The following is a 22,956-nucleotide window of genomic DNA, read 5'->3' as shown; positions in this document are numbered from 1 at the left end:
TGCTATGCATTAGTAAGATGCATAGAACCTTCTAAAATGTAGGAATATAGTGGCACACCATTAAGCCATACATAAATGCTTTGGTATATTTGCCCCACATGTAGCAAAAACCATGTTTCTCTTTGTGGTAATGGAATTTGTCTTCTTAAATAGCACCTTGTAGTTCCAGTTTTTCTGGCACTAAGTTCCCAGTAAACATTTATCATCCAAATAATTGAGAACCATTTCTGCCTAATTTCATACTTCACACTTTCCAAGAATGCTGAATCACAAAATAAAAGTCTTAAATTAGGAAATTGTCAACAATAGAAAAGCCTTCAGAGAGAGTTTTTTTTTTTCCCCCCGTTTGTTTGTTTTGAGCCATAGTCTCGCCCTGTCACCCAGGCTGGAGTGCAGTGGTGTGATCTCGCTGTTCCTCCGCCTCCCGGGTTCAAACGATTCTCCTGCCTCAGTCTCCCGAATAGCTGGGATTACAGGCATGGCCACCACACCTGGCTAATTTTTTGTATCCTTAGTAGAGACAGGGTTTCACCACGTTGGCCAGGCTAGTCTTGAACTCCTGACCTTGTGATCCACCCACCTAGACCTCCCAAAGTGCTGGGATTACAGGTGTGAGCCACTGTGCCCGGCCCAAAGAGTGTTTTTAAATGTTCAGAAGGGCTTGGTTTATCAGCTGAAGACTGGTTTTATTCCATTTTTGTTGTTTCTTTCTGCCTTCAAGCAGATCTGTCTCCCGGTGGCAATAAATGTCACCTGTTCATCCATACTTACAGTCGTCTCCTTCGATGACTGGCATAATAAGTGTTATTAATGGCAGACTTGAGTAAGTTAAATTAAATGCCCAGATCTTCAGGAATTCAGTAGGCTCTAATAAGATGCTATACACAGTGTAATTTTCCCTGTCGTAGAACTAACTCCAAAAAACAAATAAATATGTTTGATTTTTCAGATGTAATTTAGATGCCAGAAGGAGACCAGAATTGGGGTCTGTTTCTGCTGTGTAGCCTTACACATGACTCTTCAAGTCTTCCTTCATCTTCAAAGTGTAAAAAATAATGGTATCTAGTTCATAGGGTTGTTTTAAAAAATAAACAAAATAATACCATGTAAAATGCTTACCACTGTGTTCAGAGCATAACGCGTACTCAAGACATTGTTTAAAACAAAAGGAAATCCCTGCATGCATGGGGTCTGTGTTTGCATCTTTTTCTTGTCCTTGGAGTATTTCAGTCTCCTGAGGTCCTCTGGAGTAAGTGTGGTGTTAAGGGTGGGAAGTCCTCCTGCAGTCAGTGCAGGTAGCCTCTAGAAGCTGATGCCTTCTGTAAGGCAGAATCGATTGGTTCCAAATAACCCAAAAGAGTACATGCATAAAGAGATGAAATTGACAAGGAGTTTTCTCTTTATATACTTGCTTTCTTGCTTTATTTTTTTTGGAAAACAGTGTCTTCCATGAAGAAATGATGAAGATGCGACAGGCTAAACTGGATTATCAGGTGAGCAGAGTCTCCTCTTTTGAAATAGGTGGCCAACTGTACTGGCCGTGATGCTGGTGGTCTTGGCTGTGAATCCTTGGCAGGGCTATGGAAAGAAGACTGGGAAGGAGAAGGCTCGGGTGGTTACCTATGAAGCAGTGTCTGGAGTTAGTGGTTGCTGAACCAAGGCTCTGGGCTATGGCAAGACCAAAGTGCTTTGAGGATGTCAGCAACAAGACTGGCCTTGGATTTACAATCACCAGAAATTCCTTGGTGCTTTTCTTTCTGAGGAATTAAAAGAATGTTAACATTGTATTTCTATGTAGTAATTTGGTTCTGCTACCTTAAGTACCTCTCTACAATGTAATTTCACTCACACTATAATTTCACAAGATGGTGTTCTTTTTTTTTTTTTTTTTTTTTTTTTTTTTTTTTTTTTTTTTTTTGAGACGGAGTCTCGCTGTCGCCCAGGCTGGAGTGCAGTGGCCGGATCTCAGCTCACTGCAAGCTCCGCCTCCCGGGTTCACGCCATTCTCCGGCCTCAGCCTCCCGAGTAGCTGAGACTACAGGCGCCCGCCACCTCGCCCGGCTAGTTTTTTGTATTTCTTAATAGAGACGGGTTTTCACCGTGTTAGCCAGGATGGTCTCGATCTCCTGACCTCGTGATCCGCCCGTCTCGGCCTCCCAAAGTGCTGGGATTACAGGCTTGAGCCACCGCGCCCGGCCTAGATGGTGTTCTTATGCTAAAATGCAGATCCGAACTTGCTACTGCTGCTTTAAAATCTCCATCGCATGGCCAGGCGCGGTGGCTCACGCCCGTAATCCCAGCTCTTTGGGAGGCTGAGGCAGGTGGATCACGAGGTCAGGATATCGAGACCATCCTGGCCAACATGGTAAAACCGTCTATACTAAAAAATACAAAAAATTAGCTGGGCATGGTGGCAGGCGCCTGTAGTCCCAGCTACTCGGGAGGCTGAGGCAGGAGAATGGTGTGAACCCAGGGGGCAGAGCTTGCAGTGAGCCGAGATCACGCCACTGCAGCCTGGTGACAGAGCAAGATTCCATCTCAAAACAAACAAAAAATCTCCTTCGCAAAGAGGATAATTTTCTTCACAGAGCTGCTGGCACATTTAGTTTGTTTTCTCCATTACACTAAGCTCTGTGAGAGCAGGAGCCAAGCATGTTTTGGATAAACATTATATCAGAAGTTCTCAGCACAGTGCTGGACATGTAGTAATCTTTCATTAAGTATTTGAACAAAGGAAGGAATAAATGAACGGTTTTGTGTTGTTACATGCTGTGATCATCATGTTCAGATAGCTTAGAACCTATACCCAACATACATTGTATTTATATTCGCTTTTTTCTATGAATCTATTCGAATTCAGCAAATTCTGTAGCTAGGATCGTTAACAGTCAAGATGTCTGGATTCAGTAGGTGACTAAAAGTCTCTAAAGTTTTGTCTTCTCTTCTTTATGTGGTTGGTGGAACTAATAATGGGACTTCTAGCCTAATAAATTATTTTAGAGGTGGAATTACTGAAAACTAAGCAACAACTAAATTACTGTGATTGTGGAGAAAATTCTGTTACACACACACATATACATACAGACTTATCCCTCTGCCCGCAGAGATCACAGTAATTGTGATGAGCCCTTTATTTTCTTCATTCCGTTGCAGAGCAAATTGTATTTAGGGAGAAGTGGACACAAAAATGTAGATCTTTGATTTATTTTTACTCATTTTTATTCTTAGGCATCCTAGTATCGTAAGGCCCAATTTTACCTACTTTGTTAACATTAGGTAACATCTGTGGTTCATCTATCAATCATGTTCTGAGACATTAGTCTTTAAATTTTGTATATAGATACATTTTCTGAGTTTTTTTTTAAAGGTGGCCCTAGTAGTTTGTAATTGTATTCTTTTCATTGAAAATACTACATGTGGTATAAATGTTGTAACTTTTGTAAGCCTTTTTATAGCACAGTTTTTTTAAATTATGTTTTTACACAGGTAATAAAAACATAAGAATTCAAATAATATAAGATAGATATTTGATGAAAACATCTCTGTCTGCTTGGCTCAGTTCTTTGTCAGTGGCTGCCACTGACTTTTAATATATATCTTCCAGAGGTAGTCAGTGAATTTTTTATTTTTTATTTTGTATTTATTTTTTTGAGACAGAGTCTTGCTCTGTTGCCCAGGCTGAAGTGCAGTGGCGCAGTCTTGGCTCACTGCCAGCTCCGCCTCCCGGGTTCACGCCACTCTCCTGTCTTAGCCTCCCGAGTAGCTGGGACCACAGGCACCCACCACCAGGCCCGGCTAATTTATTTTATTTTATTTTTTTTTGTATTTTTACTAGAGATGGGGTTTCACTGTGTTAGCCAGGATGGTCTGGATCTCCTGACCCCATGATCTGCCCGCCTTGGCCTCCCAAAGTGCTGGGATTACAGGCATGAGCCACCGTGCCCGGCCTTTTTTTTTTTTTTTTTTTTTTGAGTCAGTGAATTTAGAGACATAAAATTTTATAGGATTTTTTTTTCACATGCCTGGTAGTATCAAAGGAATTTTTTGAAATTAAAAAAAAATATATCTTTGGATAAGATGTATAAATTTTGGTGTTAAATAATGTATGAGAAGCTGGCATGGTAGTGTGCATCTGTAGTTCCAGCTGCCTGGGAGGCTGAGGAAGAAGGATCCCTTGACCTCAAGTGTTTTCGTTCAGTCTGGGCAACACAGCAAGACACCACCCTACATCTCTTTTAAAAAAAAAAAAAAAAAAAAAAGGCCAGGCGCGGTGGCTCAAGCCTGTAATCCCAGCACTTTGGGAGGCCAAGACGGGCGGAGCACGAGGTCGGGAGATCGAGACCATCCTGGCTAACACGGTGAAACCCTGTCTACTAAAAATACAAAAAACTAGCTGGGTGCGGTGGCGGCACCTGTGGTCCCAGCTGCTCGGGAGGCTGAGGCAGGAGAATGGTGTGAACCCGGGAGGCAGAGCTTGCAGTGAGCTGAGATCCGGCCACTGCACTCCAGCCTGGGCGACAGAGCGAGACTCCGTCTCAAAAAAAAAAAAAAAAAAAAAAAAGTGTATGAGAATATTGTTAGAGCCATGAAATGCCAACAGGTACTTGAGAAGGAAGTTACTCAGTAGGGGGTAAGGGAATTTCCACAAATGCAAGCTGAGCATTCAAATGGTGTATAACAACAAAGGCAGCACCACATAACGAAGAAAACATTGGGCTGGGAATCAGAAGGCTTTGGTTCTAGTTCTGGCTCTGCCATTATTCAGCTGTGTGATTTTAGGTAAAGTTCTTAAAGTCAGTTGGCCTCAGCCGTTTCATCTGTAGAGTGAAGTTAGACTGGATAAAATAATAGAATGTTAGAAAGAATCTTCAGAGTGTCTAAGTTAGAGCCAAGATGGAGGCGTATTGAGGAAGCGCAGGCTACAACTCAGCCCAGGCATCCCAGGCGGGCAGTATCTTGGTGGAAGCCTCACAGTCCAGAGTAGGCCAACCTGCCCAAGGGATACAGTGCACACCCATCAGTGATGGTGGCACGTCCTAGCAGTTACCCTCAATGGAGGTGGGAGAGGCTGGGGAAGCCCTGCCCAGATGTACATTAGATTAGACTCAGGAATTCTGCTATGGCAGTGTCCCTTTGGTTGAGTGTGACTGGTTGTGAGCTTTATAGGATAAGAAGCAGCTAAAAACGGCCGGGCACGGTGGCTCAAGCCTGTAATCCCAGCACTTTGGGAGGCCGAGATGGGCGGATCACAAGGTCAGGAGATCAAGACCATCCTGGCTAACACGGTGAAACCCCGTCTCTACTAAAAAATACAAAAAAACTAGCCGGGCGAGGTGGCGGGCACCTGTAGTCCCAGCTACTCGGGAGGCTGAGGCAGGAGAATGGTGTAAACCCGGGAGGCGGAGCTTGCAGTGAGCCGAGATCTGGCCACTGCACTCCAGCCTGGGCGACAGAGCGAGACTCCTTCTCAAAAAAAAAAAAAAAAGAAACAGCTAAAAACAACCAAAGTTAATCTGTCTCCTGAGGATTGGTTCATATTAGCCCGTCTCATAAGTGATGAATCTGAATCTGAGAATTACTTTCTAGTGAACCATATTCGAGAATTAGCTGGTCTTTACATTCCCAGTAGAAATATCTGTGGGAAGTTTGCAATCAGAACGTGGCTTGGTATATTTGAAATCAGAGCAGGTAGATTTATAAAATGATATTTATAGTGACACATTAAAATATGATAGTATGATTAATTCGCCTCTTCTGAAGGGATATACCTACCCAAGGAAGGAGATTTGCATGTGCCCAGGACATTCTCCCTGCCTTAGTGCTAGAGACACAGGGTAGATCTTCTTCTTTCCCTTCCCTTAACTCATTCCTTTTTTTTTTTTTTTTTGGAGACAGAGTCTCCCTCTGCCACCAGGCTGAAGTGCAGTGGCGCCATCTCGGCTCACTGCAACCTCCGCCTCCTGGGTTCAAGCGATCCTCCTGCCTCGGCCTCCTGAGTAGCTGGGACTAAGGCACATGCCACCACGCCCAGCTAATTTTTGTGTATTTAGTAGAGATGGGGTTTCACCATGTTGGCCAGGATGATCTTGATCTCTTGACCTTGTGATCTGCCCGCCTTGGTCTCCCAAAGTGCTGGGATTACAGGCGTGAGCCACAGTGCCCAGCCAACTCATTCTTTTATCATCTAGTTTACAGTATTATTGATCTGGTTACTGTTTGTTTCATATCTGTCATGTTTTCCTGATACTATAATCTTTTAATTTAATGTTTAAAGATTCTACATCTCCAGATCATTTACATGTGGCTATTCTTCTCCTATATAGATTTTAAACAGCTCTATTAAGATAAAATTCACATACCATAAATATACACGTAGGTAAAGTATACAAATGATTTTTAGATCTTATAAATGGAATCATACAGTATGTGGTCTTTTGTGTCTGGCTGCTTTGACTTAGCATAAAGTTCACCCATGTTGTAAATGTGCCAGTACTTCATTCCTTTTTATCGCCAAATAACATTTTATTATATGGGTATACCACATTTTGTTTATCCGTTCGTCAGTTGACGGACATTTGGGTTGTCTCCACTTTTTGCCTATTATAAATAAGGCTATTCTGGATATCTGCAAACAAGTTTTTGTGTGCACATGTTCTCATTTCTCTTGGTTATATATCTAAGAGTAGAAGTGCTGGGTCATACTGTAACTCTGTTTAACATTTTAAGGAACTATCAGACTGTCTTCCAAAAGGCTGAACCATTTTACATTCCCACTAGCAGTGTATGAAGCTTTCCGTGTTTTCACTGTTTTTCAGTTTTAATATGAAATCTTCATGAGTTTATGTGTCGTTCTTGTGTAGGGGCCATGCTAATCTCCTCTGTATCATTCCAGTTTTCACTATATGAGCAGCCAAAGCAAGCACGGTTTTTCCACAATCTTTTTTTTTTTCTTGAGACAGAGTCTCACTCTGTTGCCTAGGCTGGAGTGCAGTGGCACAGTCTTGGCTCACTGCCATCTCCGCCTCCCGGGTTCAAGCGATTCTTGTACTTCAGCCTCCCAAGAAGCTGGGATTACAGGTGCCCGCCACCACGCCCAGCTATTTTTTGTATTTTTAGTAGAGACAGGGTTTCGCCATGTTGGCCAGGCTGGTCTCGATCTCCTGACCTCAAGTAATCCGCCTGCCTGCCTCAAAAAGTGCTGGGATTACAGGCCTGAGTCACTGTGCCCAGCCAGTTTTTCCACATTCTTACCAACACTTGTTATTGTCTGTCTGTGATTTGGAGCCATTTTAGTGGGTGTGAAGTGGTATCTTATTGTAGTTTTGATTTGCATTACCCTAATGACTAATTATGTTGAGTTTTGTGTGTGTGTGTGTGTGGTGGCCTTTCATTTTTTATTTTTTCGAGATAGGGTCTTGCTCTGTCACCCAGGCTGGAGTGCAGTGATACGGTCATAGCTTACTGAAGTCTTGACCTCCTGGGCTCAAGTGATTCTCCCACGTCAGCCTCCCAAGTACCTGAGACTGCAGGCATGCACTACCACACTTGGCTAATTTTTCTTTTTTCTTTTCCTGTATTTTGAGATGGGATCTTGCAGTGTTGCCCAGGCTGATCTCAAAGTTGTGACCTCGTGATCCTCCTTCCCTGCCTCCCAAAGTGCTAGGATTATAGGCATGAGCCATCATGCCTGGTCAAGTTTTATAGTTTTAGCTTTTACGCTTTCTGTGGTTTATTTATTTATTTTTTTCTGAGATGCAGTCTTGCTCTATCCCCCAGGCTGGAGTGTAGTGGCATGATCTCAGCTCACTGCAACCTCTGCCTCCTGGGTTCAAGGAATTCTCCTGCCTCAGCCTCCTGAGTAGCTGGGATTACAGGTGTGTGCCACCATGCCTGGCTAATTTTTGTATTTTCAGTAGAGACTGGGTTATACCATGTTGGTCAGGCTGGTCTCGAACTCCTAACCTCATGATCCGCCTGCCTCTGCCTCCCAAAGTGCTGGGATTACAGGTGTGAGCCCCTGTGCTCAGCCTCTGTGGTTTATTTTTAAAACTGATATATAATAATTGTACATATTTATGGGGTTAGGGTTAGGGTTATTGTAATGATCACGTTGTTTAAGGTATCCATCACCTCAAACACTTACCATTTCTTTGTGTTGGGAACATTTCAAATATTTTAGCTATTTTGAAATATACAATAAATTATTATTATTATTATTTTTTTGAGATGGAGTTTTGCTCTTGTCCCCCAGGCTGGAGTACAATGGTGCAATCTCACCTCACTGCAACCTGTGCCTCCCAGGTTCAAGCGATTCTCCTGCCTCAGCCTCCTGAGTAGCTGGGATTACAGGCATGCACCACCACACCTGGCTAATTTTGTATTTGTAGTAGAGATGGGTTTTCTCCATATTGGTTAGGCTGGTCTCGAACTCCCAACCTCAGGTGATCTGCTCGCCTCAGCCTCCCAAAGTGTTGGGATTACAGGCGTGAGCCACCACCCCCAGCCAATAAACTATTCTTAACTATAGTCACCCTCTTGTGCTATGGAACACTAGAACATATTCCTTCTATCTAACTGTATGTTTGAATTAATTGCTGTGTCTAGTGTGAAACAGAGATTCAGCTTCATTCTTTAGCATGTGGATATCCAGCTATCCCAACACCGTTTATTGAAATACTTTCCTGTTGAGTATATCTTGCTTTTATTTTTACCAGTTTCACTAGGATACTCTTTTCTGTTTTTGAGAAGAAGTCTTGCTCTGTCGCCCAGGTTGGAGTGTAGTGGTGCAATCTTGGCTCACTGCAACTTCTGCCTCCCAGATTCACACGATTCTTGTGCCTCAGCCTCCAGAGTAGCTGGGATTACAGGAGTGCGCCACCACGCCTGGCTAATTTTTATATTTTTCTTAGAGATGGAGTTTCACCATGTTGGCCAGGCTGGTCTTGAACTCCTGGCCTCAAGTGATCCACCCACCTTGGTCTCCCAAAGTACTGGGATTACAGGTGTGAGCCACCATACCTGGCAAGATACTCTTATTTTCAGGGTATGTGGGCACCTTAGCTAGCTGCAGAATGGATCTTCCTTCCTTCCTTCCTTCCTTCCTTCCTTCCTTCCTTCCTGCCTTCCTGCCTTCCTGCCTTCCTGCCTTCCTTCCTTCCTGCCTTCCTTCCTGCCTTCCTTCCTTCCTCTCTCTCTGTCTCTCTTTCTTTCTGTCTTTCTCTCTCTTTCTCTTTCTTTCTTTCTTTTTTTTGCAAGACTCTTGCTCTGTTGCCCAGGCTGCAGTGTAATGACATGATCTTGGCTCACTGCAACCTCTGCCTCCTGGGTTCAAGTGATTCTTATGCCTCAGCCTCTTGAGTAGCTGGGACTACAGGTGCACGTCACCATGCCCAGCTAATTTTTTGTATTTTTAGTAGAGAAGGGATTTCACCATGCTGGCCAGAATGGTCTCAATCTTTTGACCTCGTGATCTGCCTGCCTCAGCCTCCTAAAGTGCTGGGATTACAGGCATGAGCCACCATGCCTGGCTGAGATTAGTTATTTTAAAACAAACTGATAGACCGCAGACAACCAGTCTGATGTTACTTACTGGTTGTACTCTGTGGTTGTTTGGTCTGTTGGAAAACTGTCATAGTGTAACCTCAGCCCATTACCTCTAGGGTGACTCCTTCTCTAGGAAAATTGAGAATTAGTTAAACTATCATTAATTTAAATGAAGCTTTATTTATTTTTGAGATGGAGTCTTGCTCTGTTGCTCAGGCTGGAGTGCAGTGGCGTGATCTTGGCTCACTGCAACCTCTGCCTCCTGGGTTCAAGCAATTCTCCTGCCTCAGCCTCCCAAGTAGCTAGGTTTACAGGCTTGCGCCACCGTGTCCAGCTACTTTTTGCATTTTTAGTAGAGACGGGGTTTCCGGTATGTTGGCCAGGCTGGTCTTGAACTCCTGACCTCAAGTGATCCGCCCACCTCAGCCTCCCGAAGTGCTGGGATTACAGGCATGAGCCACTGCACCGGCCAGAGCTTTATTATTTTATTGGATAAAGTAATTTCATGGAAATTTCCTCCAATCTAATCTCCTTTAGTTTCTTATTGTTTATTTTGACATCACCATTCAATATTTTGGCCCCAGGCAATAGTAAGACATACCACTAAATTCTTGGGAAGATAGATTCTTTTACTGTTCAATTCCCAAGATAATTAGGAAATTTAAAGGTGATTAAATTTTAGTTTATACGACACTTAAAATCATGAAGGCAGTGTGTTTTAATTCCATTTAGGGCATCTAACCATCAACTTTGGCTTTCTTCCTGGCTCCCTGACTTACCCTGTCTTGGTAATGAGTCCTTACTCGTTGATGTAGCCTCATTTAAAGCACTCTTAAGTTTTCAGGGAAGTAAAATATAAATGAAATAGGAATTGACATTGTTACATTCAAACCCTAGTAGCACTTCTCTCCTCCCCCATCCAAACTGCATGACAGTTTTCACCAAGATGGCAGCTTGCACATATCTGTTTAATGGTATTTTTCTTATTTATAAACTTGGACAGTAGTAAGATCTATTCAATACTGAGGTATAGTAGCTGTGGCCCTGATTACAGTTTGAGTCTACAGTTGTTTTTTTCTTAAGTCATTGGTCTAAATGAGTTCGATCAGTCTTTAAGTAGATAGAGAGAGGCTTCCCCAGATACCTTGGTGGAACCTGTGGTCAGGGGTCTAGTCTCCCCTTTACAAGTCTGAGAGCTTAGTTTGTCAGTGAACCTGGATATAACCAGGTCCTTTGGCACAAATTCACACTAGTTAAACCCATACCAGTAAGTTTTAAAACCAGAACCCCAAGTTATTAATTTACAAAGGGAGGTCTACTTTTTCAGTGTGTATTCATCTCTACTGTTCATGATAGTCTTTTCCTGGGGAAACGATACCTAAGGAGTTAAACTTCAAATTAGAAGGCTTATTGGTGAGCAAGGAATCAGAGGGAATGAGGTCAGGAGTTCAAGACCAGCCTGGCCAACATGGTGAAACCCCATCTCTACTAAAAGTATAAAAATTAGCTGGGCATGGTGGGGTGCACCTGTAATCCCAGCTACTCGGGAGGCTGAGGCAGGAAAATTGCATGAACCCGAGAGGCAGAGGTTGCGATGAGCCGAGATCGCACCACTGCACTGTCCAGCCTGGGCAACAGAGCGAGACTCTGTTTTAAAAAAAAAAAAAAAAAGATGTTTCTCTTTCTTGGACAAACTGGATAACCCTATCAAATTCTAGCTCTTTGGCCTCCCTTTTCTAGACCACAAGCAGAAAACTCGTTTTCTATATAAAATATTTTCCTTACATGTGAACCTCTCTCTACTAAAAATACAAAAAATTAGCTGGGTGTGGTGGCGGCGCCTGTAATCCCAGCTACTCCAGAGGCTGAGTCAGGAGAATTGCTTGAACCCAGGAGGAGGCAGAGACTGCAGTGAGCCGAGGTCGCACCGTTGCACTCCAGCCTGGGCAACAAGAATGAAACTCTGTCTCAAAAAGTAAAATAAAATAGCTACAACATTTGGTTTGGTTTCTTTTTTTTTTTTTGAGACAGTCTCACTCTGTTGCCCAGGCTGGAGTACAGTGGTGCAATCTCGGCTCACGGCAACCTCTGCCTCCCGGGTTCAAGCGATTCTCCTGCCTCAGCCTCCCGAGTAGCTAGGATTACAGGCGCCTGCCACCACACCTGGCCAGTGTTTTATATTTTTAGTGGAGATGAGGTTTCACCATGTTGGCTAGCTAGACTGGTCCCAAACTCCTGACCTCAGGTGATCCACCCGCCTCGGCCTCCCAAAATGCTGGGATTATGGGTGTAAGCTGCTGTACCCAGCCCTTTTTTTTTTTTTTTTTGAGATGGAGTCTTGCTCTGTTGCTCGTCTTGGAGTGCAGTGGAGCAATCTCAGCTTAACGCAACTTCCACCTCCCGGGTTCAAGTGATTCTCCTGCCTCAGCCTCCCAAGTAGCTGGAATTACAGGTGCCTGCCACCACTCCTGGCTAATTTTATTTTTTAGTAGAGACGGGGTTTCACCATGTTGACCTGGCTGGTCTCACATTTCTGACCTCAGGTAATGCGCCCACCTCGACCTCCCAAACTGCTGGGATCACAGGCGTGAGCCACCGCGCCCAGCCCACAGTATGCGTTTTTGTTTCATCGATCATTTCACAGACTGTGTGTGTGAGACAAAATAGCTGTGGCCATATAGATAAGATATGGCAGTTTCTTATGATTTCAGTACTTAATATTTACCATCTTTTCAGGCAAGTTACTGGTTTTTCTTGTTGTTGTTGTTGTTGTTTGAGATGGAGTTTCGCTATCGTTGCACAGGCTGGAGTACAGTGGCACAGTCTCAGCTCACCGCAACCTCCGCCTCCCAGGCTCAGGCAATTCTCCAGCCTCAGCCTCCAAGTAGCTGGGATTACAGGCATGCGCCACCACGCCCGGCTAATTTTTGTGTTTTTAGGAGAGACGGGGTTTCTCCATGTTGGTCAGACTGGCTTCGAACTCCCCACCTCAGGTGATCCGCCCCCCTCGGCCTCCCAAAGTATTGGGATTACAGGTGTGAGCCACTGTGCGTGATACTTTGTATCCATTATACAAGACTTCTTGGTTGCTAGAAGAATTTTTTTGAGACAGAGTCTCGCTCTGTTGCCCAGGCTGGAGTGTAGTGGCACGATCTCAGCTCACCACAACCTCCACCTCCTGGGTTTAAGTGATTCTCCTGCCTGAGCCTCCTGAGTAACTGGGATTACAGGCGTGCACCAAGATGCAGGCCAATTTTTGTATTTTTAGTAGAGACGGGGTTTCACCATGTTGGCCAGGCTGGTCTCGAACTCCTGACCTCAAGTGATCCACCTGACTCCGCCTCCCAAAGTGCTGGGATTACAGGCATGAGCCACCGCTCCCGGTTGCTAGAAGAATCTTACTGGCCAATTCCATTTGGCGGAAGTCATCATAGCCTCCTGTGTATTTAGTGTTCCTGGGTTAAGGCCCTTCTATTCATGGTAGTTCATGAAATCTCAAAATAATCTCCAAACATAGGTTAGTCCTTGCTATAACACCTATTCATTCTTGATGGTATATTCCGTATTGGCACGTTATCTTAACTCCCCAGTCTTTTCCCTCTATACACGAGCTATTGAATTAATCAGTGTGCTCTCATCAGGCCAGTTCAGGAAAAACACACTTCCTTTTTTGATAGTCTCACCCCTTGGAGTGACTCTTCTTCCTGGAGGCACTTTTTAGAAACAGTATCAATGGAAAAAAGTAAACAGATGGTTTATTTTGCCTGAAAAACAGTAGTAAGTGGGTTATAATATCTTTGTTTTTTAATCATGTCTTTATTTTTTAGCATGGGGCTTAACATTTTTCCTATTCTGAGTTATCCCAGATACATAATAATTGCTATATAAGCCCTTATTTGCCAAAAGGTACTAGTATTATGTGCTAGTACTCTCCATTTCATTGGTTTTTTATTCTCAGGGCCTGTCATCCATTTTTCCTGACTTTTCTTGCTACCATCGTCTTTATCTTGCTTTTATTCAGAGTTGACTGCTTTGAATTTGGTATGTTCCAACTGCCATTTTTTTCTTCTCACCCTTGATCCAAATTTGATTTCTAATTATATAAGATAAACAAGAATGCCAAACTTACTGCTCTTTGACTAATTAGAACGTGGAAATAATTTGAGTTTTAGAGAATAATAAAGTTTTTTTCTTCCATTTACAAAAGTGAGAAAACTTTGGGAAAAAAAAAAAGACTAGAAAAGAGAAAATAATCATGCCATAGTCTACCACCTGAAGAAACCACCCTTGCTGTGTTCCTCCATCTTTCCCCTGTGCATGTGTGTTTGTATGTTTTGAGCTTGTAATCACATTGTGATAATGCTGTGATGATTCCCATACATCTTTAGTAGACTTGGTTGGAAATGCATTGTGTGGGGCAGGTGCAGTGGCTCACGCCTGTAATCCCAACACTTTGGGAGGCCAAGGCACCAGACTGCTTGAGCTCAGGAGTTTGAGACCAGCCTGGGCAATATGGGGAAATCCTGTCTCTACAAAAATACAAAAATTAGCTGGGCGCGGTAGCACACACCTGTAGTCCCAGCTATTCAGGAGGGTGAGCCAGAAGGATTGGGCGCACCTTGGAGGTCGAGGCTGCAGTGAGCTGTGATAGTGCCACTGCACTCAGCCTGGGCAACCAAGTGAGACTCTGTCTCAAAAAAAAGAAAAAAAATGCATCATCTGATTTTAAATAGATCTTTATAGGTGTTAGGTGTTCAAAAGTATTTGTTAAATGAAATGATTGAATCCTTACTCCTCTCTGTGCCTCAGTTTTCCCATTTCTTAAACAGGGAAATAATAATTTACAAGATGTTTTGTGAGGATCAGTGAAAAACAAACTAAATGTTGGAAGTGGCTAGGTCATGTCAAAACTCTACTTGCTGGCTATCATATCGCTTTTTTCCCAGAGACTACTACTTGAGAAGAGGCAGAGGAAAAAGCGCCTTGAGCCGTTTATGGTGCAGCCCAATCCAGAAGCCAGGCTACGGCGGGCGAAGCCAAGGGCCAGTGATGAGCAGACTCCCTTGGTGAACTGTCATACTCCCCACAGCAATGTCATCTTACATGGTGTGTATTTAGGCAGCATCACTTCCTGCTGGGGTACAGTTTTCACAAACCTAGCAGGCAGGAGGATTCTCAGATGGACCAAAGGGACAATATTATTAGCACCATTACTAGGTACCTTCACAAATCTTTATAAACACATTTGGGGTCTTTGAGGAGAATAAAAGCAGTATAATCAGTGCAAGATGCCTTAAGGTTTGTGTCCATTTTAGAACTGTTGTTTTCTTTTCTTTTTTCTTTTTTTTTTTTTTTGAGATGGAGTTTTGCTTTTGTTGCCCAGGCTGGAGTGCAAAGGCAAGATCTTGGCTCACTGCCAACCTCCTTCTCCTGGGTTCAAGTGATTCTCCTGCCTCAACCTCCTGAGTAGCTGGGTTTACAGGTGCCTGCCACCACGCCTGGCTAATTTTTTTGTATTTTTAGTAGAGACGGGGTTTTACCATGTTGGCCAGGCTTGTCTAGAACTCCTGACCCAGGTGATCCACCTGCCTCGGCCTCCCAAAGTGCTGGGATTACAGGCTTGAGCCACCGTGCCCGGCAAGAACTGTTGTTTTCTAGATGCCAGATGAATAGTTTAGAATGACCTATTTGAGGAGTTTTTGATTGTTAAATCATGGCAGAGGTGAATCATGAAGCCAGGAATAGGTAGAGAGCATCCATTCTTCCAATAGATAGTTCAAAGGACCATCTGAGATGGTGAGGGGTGGAGGAGGAATAAGATTGTAAGTTCCGGCCGGGCGCGGTGGCTCAAGCCTGTAATCCCAGCACTTTGGGAGGCCGAGACGGGCGGATCACGAGGTCAGGAGATCGAGACCATCCTGGCTGACACGGTGAAACCCCGTCTCTACTAAAAAAATACAAAAAACTAGCCGGGCGAGGTGGCGGGCGCCTGTAGTCCCAGCTACTCGGGAGGCTGAGGCAGGAGAATGGCGTGAACCCGGGAGGCGGAGCTTGCAGTGAGCTGAGATCCGGCCACTGCACTCCAGCCTGGGCGACAAAGCGAGACTCTGTCTGAAAAAAAAAAAAAAAAAAAAAAAAAGATTGTAAGTTCCTCTAAATCAAGCCACCTGAGCTATTGGCTTGGACAGGATCTGTACTATGGAGGACCTACTTTGTTTTCTTGGTCTCATCTTAAGTTTCTGAAGTACATATAACTTCAGTTACTAAAGTACAAGTACATATTACTTTAGTAACAGAGCATGTTAATAAAATGAACACAAGGCTGGGCATGGTGGCTTATGCCTCTGATCCCAGCACTTTGGGAGACCAGGCAGGTGGATCGCTTAAGGCCAGGTGTTTGAAACTAGCCTGGGCAACGTAACAAAACTCCATCTCTACAAAAAATTTAAAAGTTAGCCAGGCGTAGTAGCACACACCTGTAGTCCCAGCTACTTGGGGGACTGAAGTGGGAGGATCGTTTGAGCCTAGGAAGTCGAGGCTACAGTGAGCTGTGATTACACCACTGCTCTCCAGCCTGGGCGACAGAGTGAGATCCTGTCTCAGAAAAAAAACACCAGTTCTGACCTACTCTCTTAACACATGTTCTTATGGATGTTAAGAAAGGAGGGGAGATAAAGTGATTCGGTAGTTCTTAATTCTGATCACATATGCCAAATCCACCCAACTAAATAGTGAATAATACTTTGCTCCTTTTTTAAAATTCATTTTATTTTGTCCCCTAGGTATTGATGGTCCAGCTGCTGTCCTGAAACCAGATGAGGTTTGCACTCCGTCAGTAAGCTCCCCTGCTTTGGAAGATGCTGAAAACGCCGTGGACACCGCTTCCAAGCCAGGACTCCAGGAGAGTCTCCAGAAGCATGGTGAGGACTGGTACAGATTTGAAGGCAATTTGTCTTCTTACTCATTTGTCACCTTTTCCTTTCTTTTCATTGTGGTTAACAATCCACATGACTCCAAATTACTCACGGCTTAGGGCCTCACGGGGGTGACAGTATTAAGCATCTTTTACATCTGAATGTTGGTAATTGTCAGCAATGGTAGTATTTATACTATTGCCTGAGAAAAAGAAGATAATTAAATCTAAACTACTAGCTACCATAGATGACTGTTTCTCTCTTTTTGACTATTTTCGGTTCCCACCGTCTCCTTCTGACAGACTTGTCACTCAGCCTTCTACTCCACCTCTGTTTCATAGTTGGTGATGATTGATAGCCTTTCTTCTAGTTGGAGCTCTCATTTCCATAAATATTCCCATACATTTCAAAGATCCCTTGTAGTCTTTCCTTTTTAGAAAAATAATTTTATAATGAGAAGGGATTAAGCATCCCCTTTTCAGATGAGAAAACTGAAGCCCAATAATGAATATCTATTGGGTACCTTCTTTGCATTAGGCAAACATTGCTAGATCCTGGGATATATGAATCAGGAGATTCATATACCACGGAATGGCATAATAAATGAACGTTTAAACAAATTCGTATATTCACTTATTTAGAAAGTATGTTGTGGCCAGGCACAGTGGCTCACGCCTGTAATCCCAGCACTTTGGGAGGCCAAGGTGGGTGGATCACCTGAAGGTCAAGAGTTTGAGACCAGCACATGGTGAAACCCCGTCTCTACTAAAAATATAAAAAAATTAGCCAAGCGTGGTGGTGGGTGCCTGTAATCCCAGCTACTCGGGAGGCTGAGGCAGGAGAATCACTTGAACTTCGGAGGCGGAGGTTGCAGTGAACCAAGATTGCGCCATTGCACTCCAGCCTGGGCAACAAGAGTGAAACTTCTCAAAAAAAAGAAAGGAAAAGAAAGTATGTTTTGAGTCCAGGCATGGTGGCTCATGCCTATAATCCTAACACTTTGGGAGGCTGAGGCGGGCAGATCACTTGAGTCCAAGGGTTCAAGACCAGCCTGGGCAACATGGAGAAACCTTGTCTCTACAAAAAATGCCAAAAAAAAAAAAAAAAAAAAAAAAAAATTGGCTGGGTGCAGTGGTGCACACCTGTAATCCCAGCTACTTGGGGGGCTGAGGCAGGAGGATGGCTTGAGCCTGGGCAGCAGAGGTTGCACTGAGCTTGAGATTGCGCCACTGTACTTCAGCCTGGTTACAGAGCAGGACCCTATCTCAACCAAAAAAAAAAAAGTAAAGTACATACCATATCTCAGGCAACATTCTAGGTACTTAGGATACGTGAGTAAGCATGGTTCTCGCCCTCATGGAGTGCTTATTCTAATTGAAGCTTCATGCACTTAAATAGGCTAGAGCTAGAAAATCAAGGTGCTGAGAGAGCCCAATGCCTCACTCCACTTGGAGGCTTGGGAGCCTTCCCAGAAACAGTGATATTTGAGCTAGTGCCTGATTCAGGAAGAAGTGCTGGCCAGTTCATAATGGCAGCAGCTCAGGGTGTGTGGTCATAGAGTAGGAAGGGGGATGTAGAGAGGTGAGCCAGGACAGGGAGGTAGGCTCTAATTATGTGGGACCTAATAGACCACATCAGGAATTGGGACTTTAGGGAGTAATAGAAGGCTGGGCCTGGTGGCTCATACCTGTAATCCCAACACTTAAAGAGGCTGAGGTGGGAGGATTGCTTGAAGTTAGGTGTTCAGGACCAGGCAGGGCAACATAGCAAGACCCAGTGTCTAACAAAAATTTTTTTTTAATTAGCTGAGTGTGATGGTAGTTGCAGCTACTTAAGAGATTGTGCTGGGAGGATTGCTCGAGCCCAGCTGATTGAGGATGCAGTGAGCTATGATCATGCCACAGCACTCCAGCCTGGGTGACAGAATGAAACCATGTCTCTAAAAATTAAAAAAAAAAAATTGGGTTGGGCGGAGCGGCTCATGCTTATAACCCCAGCACTTTGGGAGACTGAGGTGGGAGGATTGCTTAAGCCTCAGAGTTTGAGACTACAGTGAGCCAGGATTGTGTTGCTGCCTGTGTGTAGAGTGAGACCCTGTCTCAAAAATAAATAAATAAAAATTAATTAAAAAAAAAGATAGGGCTGGGTGCTGTGGCTTATGCCTGTAATCCTAGCACTTTGGGAGACCGAGGCGGGCAGATCACGAGGTCAGGAGATCGAGACCATCCTGGCTAACACAGTGAAACCCCGTCTCTACTAAAAATACAAAAATTTAGCTGGGCATGGTGGTGGGGCCCTGTAGTCCCAGCTACTTGGGAGGCTGAGGCAGGAGAATGGTGTGAACCTGGGAGGCGGAGCTTTCAGTGAGCTGAGATCGCGCCACTGCACTCCAGCCTGGGCGACAGAGCGAGACTCCGTCTCAAAAAAAAAAAAAGGAGGCCAAGACAGGTGGATCACGAGGTCAGGAGATCGAGACTACCCTGGCCAACATGGTGAAACCCTGTCTCTACTAAAAATACAAAAATTAGCTGGGCATGGTGGCACATGCCTGTAATCCCAGCTACTCAGGAGGCTGAGGCAAGAGAATCGCTTGAACCAGGGAGTCAGAGGTTGCAGTGAGCAGAGATTGCGCCACTGCACTCCAGCCTGGCGACAGAGCAAGACTCCATATCAAAAAAAAAAGTTATTAGAGTGGCTAAGTAATGTGTCATAGATCATACTGCTAGTTAGGAAGCAAACGGGCAGAAGAAATCACATGAGCAAAGGCTAGGTGTAAAAACATGAGATGTCTGTGCAAACGGGGCCAGGTGACCGGAGTGCATGGTGTAGGAAAGGCAATTTGGTGACATGGATTTGAGCACAGCTCTTGGGCCAGCTTGCTTGGTTTTGATTTTCTGTTCTGCCACTTCTGGCTGGGAAGAAGAGCATACAACTTCACTTTTCTCTGCCTCAGTTCTCCTGTCTTTAACATGAAGGTGACCATGGTACTTTCCTATTATTTTACTACCACTATTTTTACAACAAAAGAAAGTAAAAGATGTGGGTTGGACAGATAGAATGAGTCAGAGCAAAAATGATTTTCTATTTAACCAAAGCTAAATTACTTACCTTGAGTCAACTAGCTGAAAAGTGGCAGATTTAGATTTTCTGATTCTTAGTCTAGTTCTTTATCCCTGACTGTAAATACCACATTGTCTGCTTTTGCACTGCTCTGTGAAGTGGCTGTGTCCTTTCTCAGAAGTGGCCTTTCAGTGCCAGATGAATTAATGCCTTTTCATGTCTCAACAGGTTGCATATTGACTATAAAACCCATTAAATGCTGTTTTGATTGAATTCTAAGAAGTGTCAGTTTGGCAGATTATGTCCCTATAAGTGGGTCCAATTTGCTTGTCTTGAAAGTTTCAGAGAGATCTTTGATCTCTCAAGACAGATTCATGTGAACTGAGTTCTTGGTATAAAAATGGCATTTGAAAACATAGTAATAGGTGAAGATATCCATACGATAGTGGTATCTCAGGAGTTTTCTGCCTTTTTGCTACCAATAAAAAGGGGGGATACCAGGTGTGGTGGCTCCTGCCTGTAATCTCAGCACTTTGGGAAGCTGAGGTGGGCGGATCGCTTGAGCCCAAGAGTTTGAGATCAGTCTGGGCAACTTGGTGAAACCCCATCTCTACAGAAAATTACCTGGACATGGTGTAGTCCCAGGTACTCAGGAGGCTGAGGTGGGAGGATCACGTGAGCCCAGGAAGTTGAGGCTGCAGTGAGCAGCCGTGATTTGGCCACTGCACTCCCACCTGGGCAGCAGAGTGAAACCCTGTCTCGAAAAATAATAATAATAAGTTAGTATCTTAGAGAGCAGAAGGAAAAAATGTCCTTTGCAAAGCAAATAATTTTTTTAAGTAACAGCTCTTTTGAGATATAAATTATAGACCATACACCTCATCCATTTCAAGTACACAATAGGCCAGGCACGGTGGCTTACGCCTGTAATCCCAGCACTTTGGGAGGCAGAGGCGGGCAGATCACCTGACGTCAGGAGTTCGAGACCAGCCTGGCCAACATGGTGAAACCCCGTCTCCACTAAAAATACAAAAAAAATTAGCCGGGTGTGGTGGCGGGCACCTGTAATTCCAGCTACTTGGGAGGCTGAGGCTGAGTTTGGGAGTTCGAGGCCAGCCTGACCAACATGGAGCAACCCTGTCTCTACTACAAATACAAAATTAGCCAGATGTGGTGGCGGGTGCCTGTAATCCCAGCTACTCAAAAGGCTGAGGCAGGAAAATCACTTGAACCCAGGAGGCGGAGGTTGCGGTGAGCCGAGATTGCGCCATTGCACTCCAGCCTGGGCAATGAGAGCAAAACTCCATCTCAGAAAAAAATAGAAAAGAAAATGCTGGGGGGAATAAAACTGCTGTAGAGAACAATGCATCATTGGATTTTTTTTTTTAATTGTGGTAAAACATGCATCGTAACATAAAAGTTACCAGTGTTGGCCTGGCATGGTGGCTCGCACCTATTATCTCAACACTTTGGGAGGCCGAGGCGGGCAGATCACCTGAGGTCAGGAGTTTGAGACCAGCCTGGCCAACTCTGGCCCATCTCTACTAAAAATACAAAAAAATTAGCTGGGCTTGGTGGTGCACACCTGTAATCCCACCTACCGGGGAGGCTGAGACAAGAGAATCGCTTGAACCCGGGAGATGAAGGTTGCAGTGAGCCGAGATCGTGCCACTGCATTCCAGCCTGAGCGACAGAGCGAGACTCCATCTTAATAATAATAATAATAATAATAATTTATTAGAGCTACAGCTCTTTTTAGAATGTCTAGCAAGTTTTCCTGTTTTTACTGAAGCCTTCCCTTCCCTTCCAAATACAAAAAGTACACTTTTTTTTTTTTTTAAAGAGTTCAGGTGTCATTCTGTTGCCTCGGCTGGGGTGCAGTGGCACAAGCATAGCTCACTTTAGCCTCAAAATCCTGGGCTTAAGTGATCTACCCACCTCAGCTAGCTAGGATTACAGACACACAGGTACCATCATGCCTGGCTAAGTTTTTTAAAAAAACTTTTTATAGAGACAGATCTCAAACTCGTGGCCTCAAGCAGTCCTTCTGCCTCAGCCTCCCAAAGTGCTAGGAGTACAGGCGTAAGCCACTGTGCCCTGCCTAAATTAATTTTTTTTTTTTTTTTTTTTTTTTTAAGACAGTCTCACTCTGTTGCCCAGGCTGGAGTGCAGTGGCGCAATCTCGGCTCACTGCAAGCTCTGCCTCCCAGGTTCAAGCGATTCTCCTGCCTCAGCCTCCCGAGTAGCTGGGACTACAGGCGCCCACCACCATGCCCGGCTAATTTTTTGTATTTTTAGTAGAGACGGGGCTTCACCATGTTAGCTGGATGGTCTCAATCTCCTGACCTCGTCATCTGCCCACCTCAGCCTCCCAAAGTGCTGGGATTACAGGTGTGAGCCACCGTACCCAGTCTGCCCTGACTAAAATTTACAAGTTTAATCATTTTAAAGTGTGAGATTCAGTGACATTAACTACATTAGCAATGTTGTGCAACCACCACTACCATCCATCTCCAGAACTTTTTCATCATCCCTGAGACTTCACACCCATTCAAGATAATTCCTCATTCTCCCCTGCCCCCAGCCCCTAGTAACCTCTATTCTACTTTCTGTCTCTATGAATTTGCCTGTTTTATGTATTTGGACAAAATAGTTGTGTTTAGGGTCACAATAGTTAGGAAGGTTTTAAGCAAAAAAAATTAAAACTATCTTTGTTTCAAAGACCTTTTTTAAACCAGTGTTGGCAGTGCTAACAGTTCTTCCTTTTCTGCTAGATACCTCTGAAAGTGTGAACTTCGATGAGGAGACTGATGGAAGATCCCAGTCAGCATGTTTAGAAAGACCAAATTCTGCATCCAGCCAGAATTCAACTGTATGTAGTTCTGAAACTTCTTCCGTTAGAGCTAACTTGACTCTTTCTCAAACATATCTTCAGTATGTGTGTGTGTATGTATGTATGTATGTATTTATTTATTTTTGAGACAGTCTCACTCTGTCGCCCAGGCTGGAGTGCAGTGGCATGATCTCGGCTCGCTGCAAACTCCGCCTCCCGGGTTCACGCCATTCTCCTGCCTCAGCCTCCTGAGTAGCTGGGACCACAGGCGCCACCACCACGCCCGGCTAATTTTTTGTATTTTTAGTAGAGACGGGGTTTCACCGTGTTAGCTAGGATGGTCTCCATCTCCTGAGCTTGTGATCCACCCGCCTCGGCCTCCCAAAGTGCTGGGATTACAGGTGTGAGCCACCGTTCCCAGCCCTCAAACATATCTTCAGTATTTAAATACCATTAGTGAATGAGGGTTCCTTCAGAAGTTTAAGCTCAAATTTAGCTTATGATCTAATTTTTTCTATCTCAGGTCAGCTATTGTGAGGCTTTGTCCCATTTGCATACTTAGCTCTTCATTACTCTTAATATTCATATCCTTATTTAACTTTTCAG

General features: G+C 44.2%; 1 protein-coding gene and 1 non-coding gene across 2 annotated transcripts in view; one reads left to right on the top strand and one right to left on the bottom strand.

Annotated features, from left to right (window-relative positions):
• Positions 1-22,956, top strand: part of TULP3 (tubby like protein 3) — a 52,722-nt gene that overhangs the window by 18,921 nt on the left and 10,845 nt on the right. The window contains exons 2-5 of the mRNA XM_025401157.1: positions 1,442-1,493; positions 14,490-14,649; positions 16,326-16,463; positions 22,292-22,389. Coding sequence (XP_025256942.1) covers positions 1,442-1,493; positions 14,490-14,649; positions 16,326-16,463; positions 22,292-22,389 — 448 coding nt within the window. The remainder of the gene's footprint in view (positions 1-1,441; positions 1,494-14,489; positions 14,650-16,325; positions 16,464-22,291; positions 22,390-22,956) is intronic.
• LOC112635638 lies at positions 6,816-6,923 on the bottom strand. Its single transcript, XR_003121982.1, has one exon. It is a non-coding gene; the product is annotated as a U6 spliceosomal RNA (small nuclear RNA).

Source organism: Theropithecus gelada, chromosome 11 (assembly GCF_003255815.1).
Source record: "Theropithecus gelada isolate Dixy chromosome 11, Tgel_1.0, whole genome shotgun sequence".
Classification (NCBI taxonomy): Eukaryota; Metazoa; Chordata; class Mammalia; order Primates; family Cercopithecidae; genus Theropithecus; species Theropithecus gelada.
This window is presented reverse-complemented; position numbering and strand designations above follow the sequence as displayed.